Source organism: Siphateles boraxobius, unplaced genomic scaffold (assembly GCF_051911475.1).
Source record: "Siphateles boraxobius isolate OS27281-9 unplaced genomic scaffold, OSU_SipBor_1 46, whole genome shotgun sequence".
Classification (NCBI taxonomy): Eukaryota; Metazoa; Chordata; class Actinopteri; order Cypriniformes; family Leuciscidae; genus Siphateles; species Siphateles boraxobius.
In genome coordinates this window covers 12,252,581-12,270,857 of record NW_027509097.1, presented here as the reverse complement: position 1 = coordinate 12,270,857, position 18,277 = coordinate 12,252,581, and the positions used below count along the sequence as shown (strand labels likewise).

Below are 18,277 nucleotides of genomic sequence, written 5' to 3'. Positions count from 1 at the left end.
GCCTTTCTGACTCGGATGGGGGACACGGTGACGACGACGCGCTACCGGGGGACTCCCGGGGCGCCACCTCACTTATACCAGCCCAATCCTGCTTTCCCCGAAGAGGACATCTTCGCGGGCAACCTCACGCTCGTCGATGAACCGACTGGTTCCGGCGACGAAGATGACGGGCCCTTCTTGGGGTCTCAGAGGACGAGGAGGCCATTCCGCCCTCTGGTGTCCCACAGGCCGTCGCCCACACAGTCTTGCCTCAGTCCATCCTCCTGAGGTGTGTGAGCGAGCGGCCGCTCGCCTCAACATTGAGTGGCTGGCTCCACAGAGCGCCACTGACCAGGAGAGGGACATATATGACGGGAAAGTTCTGGGACCACCCCCGGCCCGAGGAAGCAACTCTTCCCCGTCCTTCCAGCGTGCGCTAAGCACATGAGGCGCAACTGGAGCAACCCGCTCGACTTCAAATACGGTCTCACGGGCCTCGAGGTGAAGGATATGGCGGCTCTTGGCATGGGTGACCCCCTCGCTATCGAGCCTTCCATCTATAGTTACCTTAACCCCGCACAGAGGGCGGGTTGCTCGCTCCCCCTAAACCAGTCTTGCCCAACAAGATGGACCGTTTTTTCTGCTTCAGTTCACCAGGCCGTTTATAAATCTTTCGGCCTTGGCTGTCAGGGCCTTGAACGTCTCCTCCCAGCTCTCACCCATAACCCACCGCCTGCTAAGCACTGGGGAAAGTCGGCCTGCCGCAAGCGGCCTGCCTGATGTTCGGCCGATGGGGGCATCAAGTCCACGTTCAGGGGCCACGAGCCCTACGGACTCTCTTCTTGCCCAAGAACCACTGTCCAAAATACGCAGGGTTTCCCGCAGATGGGTCGGTTCCCCCTCTCTGGAGGCTGTCCAGCCCAAGTTTTTAGTTGACGTTGTGTGTCCCCCCCCCCCACGTTCAGTGGGGCTACTGTGAGAAAAAGTGCAGAAGCAGTGTCACCACACCGCACACACTCTTTTCCCCCCTCTCAAATATTAAAGGCTTCGGCCCCAGTGTTTCCCCAACACAAAACACACAAAAAAACAAAAAAAACATCAAAACTAACGAATCATATGAATTCGTTGAGAGAGGCTCTCTCTCCGCAGAGAGAATTCATCTCCCTGCAGAGAGAATTCATCTCCCTGCAGAGAGAATTCATCTCCCTGCAGAGAGAGAAAATCTCTCTGAACCCAGTCATGCCACGCCTAGTGTGTCCACAAGGGGGCGCCATTGCACCACAAATGAGCCAGCTGGGTTTACACAGCACTGCTGCGACTCGCGTGGGAACGCTCGCCAGTCACGGCTCTCTCCGTCCAATCTTGGACCTCCGGGTGTTGAACAAACATTTGAGGAAATACAATTTCAGAATGCTAACCCATGGCTTGCTCGCCCGCGCCATAAAACAGAACGACTGGTTCACATAGGTCGATCTGAAAGATGCTTTCTTCCCCATAAGCATTTACCCTCCACACAGGAGGTTTCTTCGTTTCACCTACCAAAGCACATGTTACAAATTCACAGTTCTGCCGTTTGGACTCACCCTAAGTCCAAGGATGCAGAGGCGGGTTTAGCACCCATGAGAATGTCAGGTCTGAGGATTCTGACATACATAGACGATTGGCTCATTATAGCCGATTCGAAAGAGAAAGTGTTGCAGGACACCTGCCGTGTGCTCGCGCACATCACATCTCTCGGGTTCAGAGTGAATGTGAGCAAGAGCAATTTTATACCCAGTCAGAATGTCATTTTCCTGGGCCTGGAGTTGAATTCAGTCTCCATGCAAGCGCGTCTCTCTCAAGAGTGCGCTCTCTCTCTAATGGGCTGTCTGTCACAGTTCAGAGAGGGGGCGAGAGTTCAATATCGCACATGCCTCAGGCTGCAGGGTCTTATGGCTTCATCCATCCAGGTAGTACCGCTGGGACTCCTGAGAATGAGAGCGTTCATGAAATGGGTTTTGTCACTACATTTCAGCCCGATACGCGATCTTTACCGCTCTGTAACAGTGACGCGCGCCTGCTCTGCAGCCCTGCGCCACTGGAGGAGTGCAGACTTTTACGCACAGGGAACCCCTCTGGGAACGGTTATGATCGGAAAGTTGTGACGACAGATGCCTCCCTGACAGGCTGGGGTGCCACCCAGGAGGGCAGAACGGTGAACGGTCTGTGGCCGAGCAGACTACGTTCAGCGCACATACATTATTTAGAGCTTTTGACCATTTGGAAAGCTCTGAATCATTTTCTGCCCCGTCTGCAGGGACATCATGTGCTCGTACGTTGCGACAATACCACGGCAGTGGCTTATATCAACCGTCAGGGCGGCGTGCGCTCGTCGAAACTTCACGCTCTAGCTTACAAGCTTTTGGTGTGGAGCAGACGGGTTTTTCTGTCGTTACGCGCAACGCATGTTCCGGGCATTCTGAACAGAGGCGCGGATCTTCTATCGAGGGGAAACCCAATCTACGGAGATCGGCGCCTTCACCCGCAGATAGTAGACATGTTATGGATGAGATTCGGACAGGACACCGTAGATCTATTCGCCTCGCGCGAAAACCACCATTGTCCTATGTTCTTCTCGCTAAAGAACGTGGACGTGCCCCTTGGGGTAGATGCACTGGCCCACCCATGGCCCAGAGTGCTGCTCTATGCTTTTCCTCCCCTGTGCCTGATAATTCCCACACTGGCTAGGGTGAGAGACCAGGGCCTGTCTCTCATTCTGATAGCACCCAGGTGGCCCAAAGCACCGTGGCTGGCGGAGATTATCCCTCTGTTACATGCCGAGCCGTTGTGAATTTTCTGTTTCCTTCAAGACCTCATGGAAAAAGGGAGGTCTTTTTCCACAATCAAGGTCTACCTGGCTGCGATTTCGGCCTGTCATGTGGGTTTTGAGGGCTCAACAGTCAGGCAGCATCCTCTAATCTGCAGATTTATGAAGGGTGCCCGTCGCTCTTTGCCAGTCATCAGGAGAACTGTTCCTGAGTGGGACCTCTCCTTTGTGCTGGAGGCTCTGTCTCAGTTTCCTTTTGAGCCTCTGGAAAGTATTTCCCTGAAGTTGCTGTCTTTTAAGACAGTTTTGCTCTTGGCCTTGGCATCAGCTAAACGTGTCAGTGAGCTACATGCACTCTCGGTTCATTCCTCGTGCACTAAATTCTCTATTAGTGGAGATAAGGTTTCCCTTAAGCCTAATCCGGCCTTCATGCCGAAATGCTTTCCTGCGTTCACTTCGGAGGTGTTGTAAATGTCCGGTTTTCACCCTCCTCCTTTTTCCTCCCCGGAGGATCAGAGGCTAAATGCTCTGTGTCCTGTCCGTGCTTTACAGACATATATGACCAGGACCAGTGCTTTCCCGAAGAGCGACCAGCTCTTTATTTCATGGGCGTCCCGGCATAGAGGGGATCCCATATCTAAGCAACGACTCTCACATTGGCTTGTGAATGCTATTGCCTTGGCATATGAATCAAAGGGAGTGCAGCCCCCAGGGGACATCAGCGCTCATTCTACGAGGGGCTTAGCCGCCTCTTGGGCTTTGTTTAGGGGAGTCTCACTGCAGGACATCTGCTCTGCTGCCAGTTGGGCTTCTCCTCATACCTTTGTGCGTTACTACCGGCCGGATGTCACCAGTATCTCGGTAGCAAATTCGGTTCTAGGGGTACGGTCTTCTTAGCCCTTCCCTGCAACCCCGTTGGAAGTAACGAATAGGAGTGAGCGGGCCATGCACATTCCTGTCACCAAGCAGGCCTTCTGGGTGTGTATATGTACATCTGTGTTGCTGGGGTTATTATCATGTGTGTGCCACATACATGATTCATGTCCTGCGTGTGCACAGCAGTTATGTGTGTGCGTCTGTATTGCAGGTTCATGTTTATGGACGTGTCAGGCACCACCTCCCTGGGGCGACCGTCCTTCTCTGGCTTTCAGAACCTCACTGTGAGTGTATTGGGCAGTCGGGGAGCTGTCCATGTCTCTCCCATAGGTGGATCTCGAACACGAGATGATGAAAGAGAACAATAGGTTACTATCGTAACCCCGGTTCTCTGAAACATCGAGTGGAGAGATCCACCAGCTTTGCCCCGCTTGCCGCACAAGAAGCGAATATACTTACTTGGGAATAGCAGGGCTTGCAGGCGTTATGTGCTCTAGGTAAGGGGGCGGGACCTTACCATAGCGCATTGGCTGCGCGCTTCTGTCTGTCTAGCCAGACTTGGTGCAATTGGATGCTTCTGCAGAGGTCAGGTACGGATGCCCTTCCCATAGTTGGATCTCTCCACTCACTGTTTCAGAGAACCGGGGTTACGATAGTAACCTATTGTTATAATAACCTGCATTATTCTGCTTATTATATGACTACTTAAAATAAACAAATAAATAAATAAATGCATCGGCAGTAAATATTTAAATGTAATTATCTTACATTTTTTCCAATATTTTACAGCTTTCAATAAGAAAAATAGTCAATTTCAACACAGAAAACAATCGACTTATCAACAACACAAACACTAATTTTATTCACCTGACATTTTATGTATGTAATCTATAAATGTATTCATTTTTATTGCTAATATGCTCTTTCATTTTTAACGGGAGACTCTTGAGCTTCTAGACATCAATCAAATGTTTTGTGCTCTCTGTAAAATGAATACTGAGAAGTGAGAAGTCCTATTGGGGGGACTTTGACCACAGTCGGTAACTCTTTTTGAATCACATTGAGTATCAATGTTTAAAAGTAGTTTAAGATGCCCATTTCCTTTGCTTTTTTAGCAGCATAATGGAAGCAGCACTGGTGGCTCTAACCTTCGCGCCAGTGGTCTGATGCTCCGTAAGAGACGACCCAACTGGATCGATGCCCCCAATGACAGCTTCTTCCTGGTTTCCCGAGAGACGAGGTGTGCAATCCAAACCTTGCTGTCTATTTTGGCACTATTTCCCATGGCATCGCAGTCCTCAAACGTAAACTTGTTGTGCCTTGTTCACTAAGAGACTGAAATACACTGGCCCGTACATAGATCTTAGAGACGAATTTAATAGAAAACAGCAGGGCAGACACACTCCATGTCAAAAAGGAAACCTTACCTTGTTCCTTCATGATTGGCACCTGCTGAGATTATCCCCTGAGATGGCATGACACATCTGATTAGGTTTCCATCATTTTGATTCAACCTTCACCTAAGAGTGACTGATCTTGGTGACAGGATTGGCACATGTGTAATTACTGCATTGGTCATGCCCAGTGACAGTGGTGGGTAAGGGTCTCAGCCAGAGTTGTCAGTGTAGGAAATGGGCCAGTCAATCTCAGACGTCAGGGACAATTTTTCAATAACAAAGATCCTATAATTACCAATTCCCATAATCCCATTTATCTGTGGTGGCATGGAGAGACAACTGAAAACAAATGATTTTTGATGCAGATTGAGGTTAGTTTTAATCCAGAGAGATGAGACTCCACAGGTAACTTAACACTTCACAAACACACATACGCTACCACTCAAAAGTTTGAGCACACAAGACTGATTTAATGATTCTCATTATCCTAAAACCTGTTATGCCTGATAAATGTTAAATGTCAAATTGTCAGTTTAATATTTAAATTTGATAAAGATTAAAATTAGCCTAATATTTGTATGTATTTATTTATTTGAAATGGGTAAGTTGATGAATAAGTTACATATTTTGTGAACATAAAATATAAGATTTATTGGTTTAACTTTTCAATTCAATTAAATCCCTTCCATTTTTATTTCCTTTTTGCTATCGTTTTGTTTTGCTATGATTTTTGTTGTTTTGTTTGTTTGTTTGAAGGTTTGTTTTGTTTTATGTTTTTAGTTTAGTAAAGTGTGTCCAAACTTTTGATTGCTGGTGTACTTGTCTTACTAACTTGCAGAGATACGCAGATTTTTGTGAATTGTCTTTTTTATGTTCGTATAACAATGTATAGGCATAACAAATTATATCAGCAGTGTTGTTTAGATTGAAGATGGTCTCCACAGCCATCCTCCATCAATTCACAGTAATATGGAGAAAAGATTAGCTTGATATTTGCTTTTAATTCTCAGTCAACTGAAATGTAATAAAACAGGTTTAAGATCCGCATACATTATTGGCTCACTTTTTACCAAACATGTAAGACTGCATGAATTTTACACATTCACATGCTAATGATTGAAATCCCTGTTTGCAGTGAGTTTAAAGTACAGACGTGAAGTGTGTCTGAAGTTCTAGTTACATTCAAATTAAACTAAAGTTAATTAATTACAAATAAAGATAATTTGTTTTAAGCAGGGGAAATTGGACACGATTTGCCCTGTTGTATCATGGATCAAAGTGTTTTTTATCTACTTTTTAGTGACTGTTTGCTTGTCTCGTTTTGTTGCTGCAGCTGTTAGACACCTGACCATGGTAAGATCGCACGCACCGTACACAAAGGCTAAACCACATTACCTGTGGAGTCTTGCAAAATGTATGAAATGTATAACCAAAAGTTATGTAAAGTAATGTATAGACACTCAATTAACCTGTACACTTAATATGAAGCGCCATCCTGGTGGCTTTTGACACCTCAACCTGCAAAATGTGTTTTATGCTTAATGTGGATCAGATAAATAGAAGTCAGATAGTCATAATAGTTCAGCCACAGCAACAAGGGTTTGGTTTTAACATCTTTGGCATTGAGAAGTAGATGTGAGCTGAAGCTTGAAGAAAAATGCCTCTCCATTACAGCCACATCCATATGAGCCATGACTTGCACAGCTCCCTATGGCCTCCAGCACTGGAGCGGATGCTAGGCTAAATTTAGCGCCCCTGCTCTGAAAGATTAGCCTTTAACAAGGCAGGAGACCCAAAGACAAATTGGACCTGGTCTGTGGCTGAGCCTGGTTCTCTTGCGGTTTTACACCATCATCAAAGGAGTCTCTTTCACTGAAATTGCAATCAGTTCTACATTCAGTTGTTGGAGTTGATGTTGAAATAGATAGTAAATATGAAGGTTTCATCAACTGAAACCTTTACAATTTCAATGTTTCTCACTGTATAGTATTTGTAGCGTTAACTGTTTGCATTTGCTTTGCAAAAGAACTGATCAAATCCATCATGCTGCCTAATCAGTTATAATGAGGCTGTGTGATGTTAATTATATATATTTGTGTTAATTTAGTGTCATTTATGAAGTAAACAGGGATGCTATAATTGCCAGCACACATACACAGTACATTTTAGATTGTCATTGTATATTTCTTGTTCGAGAACCAGTTAACGGTTCTTTTATTAAGGGCTGTCCCCTGTGGATGCCTGTAGGCCTCATTCATTTTGCATGAACATTAGACCCAGACGATTCTTTCCTTTCTCTTTATGTTATGGACCTGATCACGACTCGAGAAGAACATTATTTATGTCACTAAGCCGTCGATCTATATTGCTTAATAATTAAGAGCTCTAATATCTGTAACATGTGCCAAGCTGAACACAATTGTACTGTGATATACACAGGAAAACCAAAATCAAAACTTTCTTGATATTTTATATAGGCCAACATGTAATTGCGTTCATTCTCCCCTCACTTTGCAAAGCTTGCAAAATATGATAAAGCATGTTAGTTCCTCTTCTGAAATATCCTGGTTGCACACAAATTATTCTATTGCACAACACAGAGTGTATCATGATAGTTTCATGAGCATTCAGAATTATTGCAGTGACTCTATAGTCACAGTTTTATTTGAATTAATATATCAATATACTGATATAGGCTATATATTTAACTTTTGATATAAGATTAAAAAAATTTTTTTTTAAAGAAGCCGCTTATGCTGACTAAAGATCCATTCACACCAGGAATGATAACTATACATATAACTATTACGATATATTAGCCACCAACGGACGGTGTCGTTTTCTTTATTTTAACCACATACTGCAGTTTTGTCATCTGCTGCTTTTAAAGGGATAGTTCACCCCAAAATGAAAATTCTGTCAGTATTTACTCACCCTCATGTTGTTCCAACCCCGTAAGACCTTCGTTCATCTTCGGAACACGAGTTAAGATATTTAGTCCATAGGCTTCTTCAAGGATTGAAACTTGCCAGCGCCGAAAAGTTATTAAAGTCATTGTTAAAATAGTCCAAGTGACTACAGTGGCTCAATCTTAAGTTTATCAAGCGACGAGAATACTTTTTGTGCGCAAAAACAAACAAAAATAATGACTTTATTAACTAAAAACATTTAGCAAATGTAAAAATATAAAATATCTTCCAGGTATAATAAGGTATTTTTTCATAAATTATATAACAAAAAAACATACATTTATCCAGCTCAGCCATAAATCAACCCCCCCAAAAAAAAAATATCTGTGTAGGTCAATGTAAGTTTTGCATGATTGATGACATTACCAAAGACAATGATATGTTATGTTTTATTTTCCTGTTCCTCTCAGGAAAGCCAGGAGGATGCTCTCCCGTTCACAGTTAAGAAGAGCATGTAGACAACCATGTGAGCAGATCAGCCTGCGCAGGGTCCCTCAGGGGCCAGCACAGGTACCTGTACTGGCGCCCCCTCACCCCAGTTTACGGATGCGAGGTCCAATCGTCATCCATGACTGACATTCATCTGCATTGTTCTCCCCAGTCTGTCAGGTTATCGTTTGGAGTTTCATTTGCCTATTTAATTTGCTTCCTCTTATTCTACTTCTTCTAAAACTTTCGCTTCCATCTCTGGACAAAAGGCTCACAATAATAAAGCATTTAGCTAATAACCCAACCACTAAAAAAATACTTGTATATTCAGCACCTCCTTGGATGGCAGCCGACGGCTCATGTTTCAATATCTTTCTAAGTACTAAATGCTCATTAAGTTTCAATACAAGCGCAACTTAAACACTTTTACCTTACAGCAACGTATAACGTCGGCTCTGAGCACTGAGAATCTATGGCTGTGGCAACTAAACTTACAGGGTTCCACAAATGTGTATCATGTACAGATCAACGCTAATGCTGACCATTCAACTGACTCTTTTGAGAAGTGTTAGTGTAATCTTTGTAAATTCAGTTAGCTCTGCATTGAATGCTTTCCTTTATTTCTCTGTATCTTCTGTGCGTATCATGACAAGTACACGTTTGTGAGCTGTTTTTATATTGTATTCATGCGAGGACTGGATTGGATGTTGAGTTACTGGCTAATTGGTGGTTTTAACTGAGAGCATGTTTCAATCGATTCTTTTAACTGGAGATGTTGTAATGATTTGTGGAAGTCAAAGCTGTCTTTGCAACTCTCTAAATATTAATTCAGGACATTATGGTTCTGTTCCCCTCTTTCAGATGCCAGTAATACCCTTTAGATGTTTGTAAGAAATGTATTTATTGGCTTCTTAACAAATAAAGCCAATTTTTCAGCACTTCACCAATTAAAATGACAAACTGACCCTTGGCAGAAGTCATAATTAAAATTTGGCTACGGGTAATATTTATTATCCCGGCTGTGTATATAGCATGTGACAGTGAAACAATAAGCTATTTTGTTTTCATTGACTCATACATTTTTGTTGTATTTCATTGTATGTCACACATTTACTGAAAAATGCTAAATAAAAAAGCGCGGTACAGATTGTTTTTCTGTGTAATAGTACAAAAAGCAATTGATGTAACGGTGTACAGTATAACATATGGACATTCAAGGGCAGACTTATAATTCATTATAATACTGTTCAGAGTTCAAGCCGGTCTTAAAGGGACAGTTCTGTCATAATTTTCTTTACCTCATGTCCATGTCCTTCTGTCATGACTTTCTTCTGATGTATAACAAAAGGAGATATTTTGAAAATTACAATGAACACAATGGGGCCCGAAATTGGACCATATAGACTTAAATGGATAAAACCAGTTAAAACATTCCTCAAAATATTGTCCTTAGTTTTCCGGAAAAGAAATAAAGCCATACAGGTTTGGATCAACATGAGGGGTGAGTAATTGATGAATGAATTTTCATTTTTAGTTGAACTATCTCTTTAAGCCACATTTAATTTTCACTCTCCCAATTGCAGTCATTGTAACAAACAGTTTCTCAGGTAGATTAAGGTTTTTTTCTGTTCGTCTTCGCACTCATCTTGAACTTCGTCAACTCCACTGAGTTGGTTATGCCTTTCAAGGTGTCACGGAACCAAGCGTTAATGTGGCAGTAGATGACAGGATCCAGTGCACAGTTCATGTAGGATAAAGCTAAAGAGGCATGAAGACATACTATGAGGAATTCAGAACAGGGAAACACTTGAAGTAAGATGCCAAAAGTGACTGTAGGTAGGAAACACAGAACAAACATGATCACAATTAACAGAAGCAATCTCACTGCCCGCTTCACCCTGCGGTGCGCCCCCTTAGACTGCCGACAGTGAACGTGAGAGAAAACACGCACAAAACTGAAGACCACCAGTGTGAACCCTAGCAGGACCTCCATCAGCTGTACTGAATTATATATCCTCATTTGAACCGACGGCCATGTCCATGACAGATAACTGTGGCATGTGAGCTTCGACGAGTTTTTCTGTGATGCAAGAGTCAGGTTCAAGGCGGCTGGAAGGCGAAGGAGTAGAACACCCACCCAAACTGTGCTAACCAACACTATTGCTTGTCTCACGCTCATTCGACAAATGCGATGGTGTGGGTGAAGTATTCTGAAGAAGCGGTCCACGGCTAAAATTGACATGAAAGCCATGCTTGTTGAGTTGTTTACAGATATAATATACAGAACGAAGCGGCAAAAGGATTCACCAAATATCCAGTCTTCACCACGGAAGAGATAATCTATGAGGAAAGGCAGCCCAGTGAGGAGTAGGAGGTCGGATATTACCAAGCAGAAGAAATACACATTGCAAGCTTTCCATGGAGACTTGAAGAACAAAATCCACAGAGCAAACACAATTCCAGGCAAGCCAAAGATGAACTCCAAAATGAGAATGGGCTTTAAAATGGAAGAAACAAGAGTCTGAGATTCCATGCAGGAGGTGATGTTACTCATGATGAAAAGCAGTGCGACCTTGTAACCTAAAAGTACAATAATATTGTGTTAACACAAAGTTAACTAGTAAAACACTGAAAAATCCTGATATAATGTACACATCAGTGTCACACATTTAATTTACTATTAAACTTTAGGAGTGAGTAGGGCACAATCTAATGCAAGGCTATTTGTAACATGGTTTACATTTTCCTCACATGCTAGCATGACAAAACTTTGTGTATTTACTAGTTCCCATGTCAAAACTATATACAGAAAAAACAGCAGCAAAATTAAAATAAATAACTGAAATCATTTTTCATTTCAATTTTTAAATCAAGACAAATGTGCTAATATATATATATATATATATATATATATATATATTTAAATAACTGTTATGAATTATATTGAGGAAACATGATAAGCAGGCCAATAAAGACAATGTTCAGAAATTATTATTTCAAGAAAATGAAAGCATTCTGGCTCGTCTATTTGTGTCATATAAGAGCTGCGTGTGAAGGGAAGAAGGGGTGTGTTATGTTCAGCTGTGTTTTTCTCCATCTATTTGCCCAGATTGTTTTGAACTATGCTCTATAGCTGTGTTTAGCGGTGTATTTATTGTCAAACTCCAAAATTAGTTTATTTTTAATTATTAGAAAAAGTAATTATTTTCTATGAAAAGTTAATAATTGTATTTAATTGAACAATATTTTATTTGGCATTGTATATATTTTGAGTAGCTCAGATAACATTTTAAGTTATCATATTATGGTCAGTTAGGCTACAGTGTGCCCCTGTATGTCGTCACACTTCCTTTCTTTCGGGGTAAATCAATAAAAAGTAGCCTACTGTAATAATGAAACAAGACCACATAATTGCACTAGACGTGTGATATTAATGTAAATAAAAAAAAAGTAGCCCTATACACTGTAATAATGAAACAAGACCACATAATTGTACTAGACGTGTGAAATGAATGTAAAAAAAGTGGATTTACACAAACCTAGACAGTCAAAATGTTATTTTATAACCCCCCCCCCCCCCCCCCCCCCCCCATTTTTTATTAAATCTCTGCCAAAATAATAAAGAATAATCAATGTAAATTAAATAGCTACATTTTCAGACTTACCAAACGACCAGGGCAGGAGTTCTCGGAGTTCTCGCAGTTGAGGATATGAGAACAATTTTGTAGAACTTGTAAATTGCTGTGTGAGGAAACGACGCCAACACTGTGAGCTGAGTCACGGAAGATCAAATTATCTTTACGTGTTTTGTGAACCGATTAAGTGACGAGTGGTCTGTCAAGAGACGCATTACCGTGCTGTGTCTGTTTGATTTTACAATGTTTTGTGGTAACTTATGTTTCTTGAAAGTTAGTAAAAATGTGATGCAAAACGTCCAAGTATCGTAAAGTTGTTTAACACAGACTTTCCGGGTTTTAACTGGGATGTGTGATACGAATTTTTTATATATTTAAAGACAAAAGTTAAAGCAATATCGTTTAGTGAGAAGACAAACAGTACCCAATGGCGTGCATTAACACGCCTGTAATTAACTTGAAATAGGTTTCTTAATCGTTCATGAACTGTGTTAATGCACTGAGCCACTAGAGCTCCAGTGGCGCAATCGGTTAGCGCGCGGTACTTATACAGCAGTACAAAGCAGAGCAATGCCGAGGTTGTGAGTTCGAGCCTCACCTGGAGCAGAGTTTTGCACGATGACAAAATAGGAGGGTTTCTTCCTCTACTCAACGCGTATTTACGATGGTACACCGTCCTATATGATCACTTATAAGCATACGTCTAAAACAGATCTATCAAGGCTGTCGTAACTCACAGTGCTACTAAATGCTGTTATTGAGCAATAAATGTTTGGACATTCAAAGGAAGTGTGTTGTGTGTGAATAAATCCGACGATTAATGGCGGAACGTAGCCTCTAAGGGGCAGCATTGCCTTAGTAGACATTCGCCACGTGTAGACATCCACGCTCTGTAACTTTAAACCTGTATAAATCTGAGAAGGAGAAAGTGTGTTCAGGAATGGCCATTCTAAATATACAATTCATAATTGTACAGTTTATTTTGTTTTATTATTTATTTTCACTTTCCCCCTTTATTTTACTTCCGGAAATAGCTGTAGCCTATATTTTCATCACAGTGAAAATGCTTAATTTGATATCGACAGTTAAATACAGTGTTTATTTGGCACCTATCCTTTTAACTTTACATGGTTGTCATTTTAAAACCCGATTTTTCTTCACATGATTTAGAGGTGTGAGTTGGATGACGATGTAGCCTTACGTAGTCGCAGAACCTGATTTTACCACATGCAACATGTTCCTGGATCAACATATTTGTTAATCCTGGAACAACCTTGCAATCAACCAGTCAGATTGGAGGGACATTTACAGTTTATGTGAAGTTTAGTTTACAATCAGGGTTTGTAGCCTACTGTTTACACTGGTGTTCAGTGGTTTGGTTACATCAGTGTTATTCACGTCATTTCCCTCTGATTTTAGGGATTGGGTTAAGGTTAGGGGTAGGGATTAGTTTATGACATAATTTTCAGACAGGAAAGTTGTTCCAGGATCAATAAAATATAGCGACACTAACTGCAAAATCAGGACGTGCATTTTAGTCACCCAGAAACATCTCATCACATCAATGGTTTCATATGTTTCTGTTTAAATTTATGTTCTTGGCACACATTTTATATGTAAACATCACATTTACAAATAAACACCACAGCCTTGTCAAATTTTTGGTCTGATCAGATTTCATCTTAGCGCTACCACTGCAAAAACTGTCATGTCAAAATCCCACAAAACAACTGCTTTGGGTTCTTGATTGAGAAACAGAGGAGAATTCTCGAAAACATTATTTCACATTCTTTTTGATTATAGCTAACAAGCTGCAGACTATATCTATCTATCTATCTATCTATCTATCTATCTATCTATCTATCTATCTATCTATCTATCTATCTATCTATCTATCTATCTATCTATCTATCTATCTATCTATCCAAAACGCCATATATCTATTTTTTTTTAAATGACTGACTTTGTTTCTCAGTATACATGCTTAGCACTTGAGAAAGCCCTGAACTCGACAAGGAAAAAAGGGAAGAAAAATAAATGCCTTTGTGTGCGGAATGAATGACCATCTTTAACTTCTCAAGTTTTATTTTATTGCCTTGTCACGGCTCATGGATTACCATTAAAGTGCAATCAGCATGAGTGCCTGTGTATGAGTGTGAACCTGTGCTTGTAAAGTGTAGGAGTGTGTGTTTGAGTGAACACATTGAGTAATTAGTGGTTAAAGAAAGGAGAACATTGTGGGAACACGATTAGAAAATTAGGTTTAGGCACATTTTTTTATGAGAAAGAGAGAAATAAAGTAGATAGAGGAAGCAAGATAATAGAGAGAAGAACACACGCACGCGCACACGCGCACACACACGCACACACACACACACACACACACGCACACACACACACACACACACACACACGAAGGAGGCTGAGAGGATTGTCTGGATCAGATTTCTGTGGTAATGGTTGGGTGGGTCAGTGGTTAAACTGCTTCTCACAAACACATTCCAGAGCTGAGGCAGAGCGCATCTGGTGTGCAAGTGCAGACAAGCAGAGCCAAGAGCTTCCCTGCAGCACCTCTCTCTCTTTCTCTCCCTCCCTTTCTCTTTCTCTTTCTTCCTCTTGGGCTCCCTTTCCACATCTTTCTTTTTTTTCTTGAATTCTTCAACACCATGGTTAATCCTCATGTTCTGTTTGAGGTCTCCAAGACCCCGGGGCCATTTTTATAGCTAAAACATATACGTGGCATGAATTACAATGTTGACTTTTTCTAATCTTATCAGAATTTATTATAAACAAAATTTCAAATTGATAGCAAATGTCCTCCATTAAAAATATTACATTACTTATGTTACATTTAGGGGTCTCAAAATAGCCGCAAGCAGAAACAACATTACAAACATAATACATGTAAAAAATATATAATAACAATTAAAATAAATCAATGAGGGTTAACTAAGAAGCTCCTTGGCGCTTTGTTCTGGTTGCCCATCTGTGATTTATGATACAGTCATCATAAGTCTTCACTTAGGATTTAATGCTAACCCGTTTAGTGCATCTTTTACACATATGTGTCCTTCAGTGGTATGTCTATAATATATGAGCCATTTACACAATGCATAAAATCAGCTTTAGCTCCTTTACACAAACACACATGTGCCATTACCCATAATGCCCTGTCAACAGGCTGCGGGAGTTCCTGTCTGAGGAAACAAGGGTTTAAATGAGGGAATTGATCCTTGGGCCTGAATGTCTGTGCTTTTTGTACTTACTTTTGCTCAAAAAATGACTTTGAACTACTCATTTGAACACTAACCTATAGTGCAGTTAACAGTTACTCAATCTTACTCATCTCAGGCCGCGCAGCAACCTTCTGCACATTAACTGATTTTTCGATATGACTTGTGTCAAGATGTTTTTTTGTTAGGTTCAGTACTTTCATTCGATTGAAGGACATTCTGCACTTAGTTATTGAAATTGCTTATGTTGTGTTTTCTCTCAGCAACAGTAATGCGACCCTTGGAACATTTCGGTTCTGTTTTTTCTCACTTTTGGTGGAGTCGCTAACAGCTGCTTCGGTGATTTGTGCATATAACATTCTGTTCCTCCCCTCGTCCGCCAAGACACTCGGTGCTTCTTCTTTTCACGCTTTATTAAAGCATCCTAGTTTTTTAGTTCAATTTCTTCACTTTCACAGATGAAATCTTTATTCAGCCACATAGGGGGGCATATGGTTTTCATTTTAAGTGTGACTCACAGATAAATTGGAGAAATATGCAGTGAAATTCCTGATTAATATCTTGGCAGTCTTTTTAATTGTCTCAGAGTCATGAATCTTGGGGGGGGGGGGGGGCTATGCCATTTTCACCTTTAACCCTCAAAGTTGAGTCTTTGAACCACAGAAGCACATTGTCTAGAATTTCTACCTTCAAAAATGATGAATTCTTGGAACATGACAAGAAACATGACATGACATTGTCCACACTGCCTTGCGAAAAAGAATGTTAGAAGTAATTTAATATTTACACCAAGTAGTGAAAACCGACACGCCAAGCTGGCCGGATTAAACTTTGAGATGTACCTAACGTTGCTTTATGCATGATGGAACTGACATGCTATCATAATCGCTCCTCTTCTTATCTGTTATTTTTTTCCAGTGACTGAACCTCATTCTCTTTCACCCTTATTTGAGCCAAGATAACCTGCGTCAAACATATCACTGAGGAATGCTTCAGAGAGGAGTTTTAATCAAAGCTGCAAATGTTTTTTTAGAAATACATGTTTGAAAGTAGGACTCACATGGATTCCAGTCAAATGGACGTTTTGTACATCTATCTCTAAAATTAAGACTTTTGTTTCCTTTATGATTAACCCTTAAATGCATGAATGTTTGCCAATTAGTATTACATATTGGGTCTTTAGCGACCTGGATCTAATCTAACACAGATTGATCTCTACCTGTCGCGATCATTTAAAACTCTCTTGATTGAGTAAAAATGACTGAAGAATAAAATAAAGCATATTTTGTTACCTTTTGGAGCTTGGAAGGGTTCAGCTTAAGCAGATGTTTTATTCCGTCATCACTCTCATCGTCAGAGCTCATTTCCCAAGACATTCAGCATCTGGTTCATATTTGCGATCTCAGACATATTCTCAAAACTATCATTTTCGACATCTTCTAAATCAATATTTTGATCGCTGACAGATTCTCTGCAGAAGCTTCTCTGCTCTGCAGTAAATCGCTGAACCATTTCAAGCTTTGCTGATGACACTTCCTATTCGTTTGTTTTCTGCCTGCTGCAACTATGAGTGAAACGTCACTTCATAATTGTGTATCAGACATTGCCATCTTGTAATAAAGGTGAACTGCACTTATTCAGTCATCAAAGATTCAATTATTTTTGTGTAGTAAAAATAAACTTACAAACCTCGGGTCGTTAACAACACTATACAATTTTTACAAAAAAAAAAAAGTATGCGAAAACAGGCTTTCTTTTATAATTTTATTCTTTTTTTGTGGTTACATTGTTTATAATGAATTGATTGAGGAATAAGAAGGTTGATGTCTATAAAAAATGAATGAGGAGGAGGGTGGTGAATGACATCATGAGTCACTTCAGATAATTAATCAAATCGTTATGGGAGAAGTTCATCCAGTCAAATCAATTAACATAAAGAGGTATATTTACTGCAGTTTTTACTGCTGTTCTATGACATTTTTCAGCATCCCTCCACCACCCCATCTCCTCACTTGCTAGACCTATCCCAAACCTGGGATGGGGGGTACTCTGGGTTCGGGCCAAATTCCGAGCTCAGAGACCTCCCCTCGGACAGCACGACAAATACACATATCCTTTACTCTGTCTAATTATATGTCAGTGTGAACTCGTGACAGACCCAATGTATGCGTTTAAGAGTTAAAGTCAAGACGGAGCTGACAGCACGTTGTTTGATAACATCTTGAGCACCGTTCATTGTTCCTCTCACATAACTGTTGTCATACTCGTCATGCGATGTCATCTCAGTGTCTGACAGGTTTCTGCATGTGCTAAACTGATAAATGTCTCATAGAAATGAAATAATAAATACTTATAGGGTTCCCAGACAATTATGCTTGCCGTTCTTGTCAATTCCTGTGGATGAGAGTGTGTGAATAGGGATGATGTTCCTGGAGAATGTGGTTTCTGCAGCCATGAAAGAGTGTCTGAACTGGCAGTGCCTGAGCCATGGTGTTTTCAGAGGAGGACATGAAGTTTCTGTCCTTCCAAATGCTTGGGAATAAGTAGCCGCCAAGCTGTGGCTCCAACAGACATTATATGTTGCCTTTTTGCACCCTACAGGCTGCAATTATGGCTAATTTTAGATCCGCTGAGTAACAGGCAAAGAGGTCAAATGTCCACAGCTCGTATTTTGAGCTCTGAATAAATGTTGGTCATATGAGAAACCACAGTTGCCTGAATCTCCCTCTCTCTCTCTCTCTCTCTCTCTCTCTCTCTCTCTCTCTCTCTCTCTCTCTCTCTCTCTCTCTCTCTCTCTCTCTCTCTCTCTCTCTCTCTCTCTCTCTCTCTCTCTCTCTCTCTCTCTCTCTCTCTCTCTCTCTCTCACTATGCTACCATCTCTCCTCCCCATACAGGGAATATGAATGGACTGTTTTGTCACTCACCACATGCTAAAAGTAAATGAGGATATATA

General features: G+C 41.1%; 2 protein-coding genes and 1 non-coding gene across 5 annotated transcripts in view; 2 read left to right on the top strand and 1 right to left on the bottom strand.

The window, feature by feature from the left end:
• The window catches only part of mta3 (metastasis associated 1 family, member 3), a 38,303-nt gene extending 28,702 nt beyond the window's left edge, over nt 1-9,601 (top strand). Inside the window, exons 18-20 of one of the 3 annotated variants that reach the window (XM_077200846.1) lie at nt 4,777-4,901; nt 6,392-6,411; nt 8,438-9,601. In XM_077200846.1, the coding sequence (XP_077056961.1) occupies nt 4,777-4,901; nt 6,392-6,398 (132 nt within the window). In that variant the 3' untranslated portion in view covers nt 6,399-6,411; nt 8,438-9,601. The remainder of the gene's footprint in view (nt 1-4,776; nt 4,902-6,391; nt 6,412-8,437) is intronic. The other 2 variants (XM_077200844.1, XM_077200845.1) reach the window with 2 other exon arrangements.
• Nucleotides 9,536-12,222, bottom strand: LOC143710001 (oxoeicosanoid receptor 1-like). The gene is made up of 2 exons (XM_077200848.1): nt 12,122-12,222; nt 9,536-11,036 (listed from the first exon to the last, which is right to left on the bottom strand). The coding sequence occupies exon 2, from the start codon at nt 11,008-11,010 to the stop codon at nt 10,069-10,071; it is 942 nt and encodes a 313-aa protein (XP_077056963.1). The 5' UTR covers nt 11,011-11,036; nt 12,122-12,222; the 3' UTR covers nt 9,536-10,068.
• A 381-nt stretch (nt 12,223-12,603) lies between these two features.
• trnai-uau (transfer RNA isoleucine (anticodon UAU)) lies at nt 12,604-12,697 on the top strand. The gene is made up of 2 exons: nt 12,604-12,641; nt 12,662-12,697. It is a non-coding gene; the product is annotated as a tRNA-Ile (tRNA).
• The last annotated feature ends 5,580 nt before the right edge of the window (nt 12,698-18,277 follow it).

What these genes read in the sequence shown, in the direction of transcription:
- LOC143710001 (XM_077200848.1), bottom strand. Translation starts at nt 11,010, where the DNA reads ATGAGTAACATCACCTCCTGCATGGAATCTCAGACTCTTGTTTCTTCC.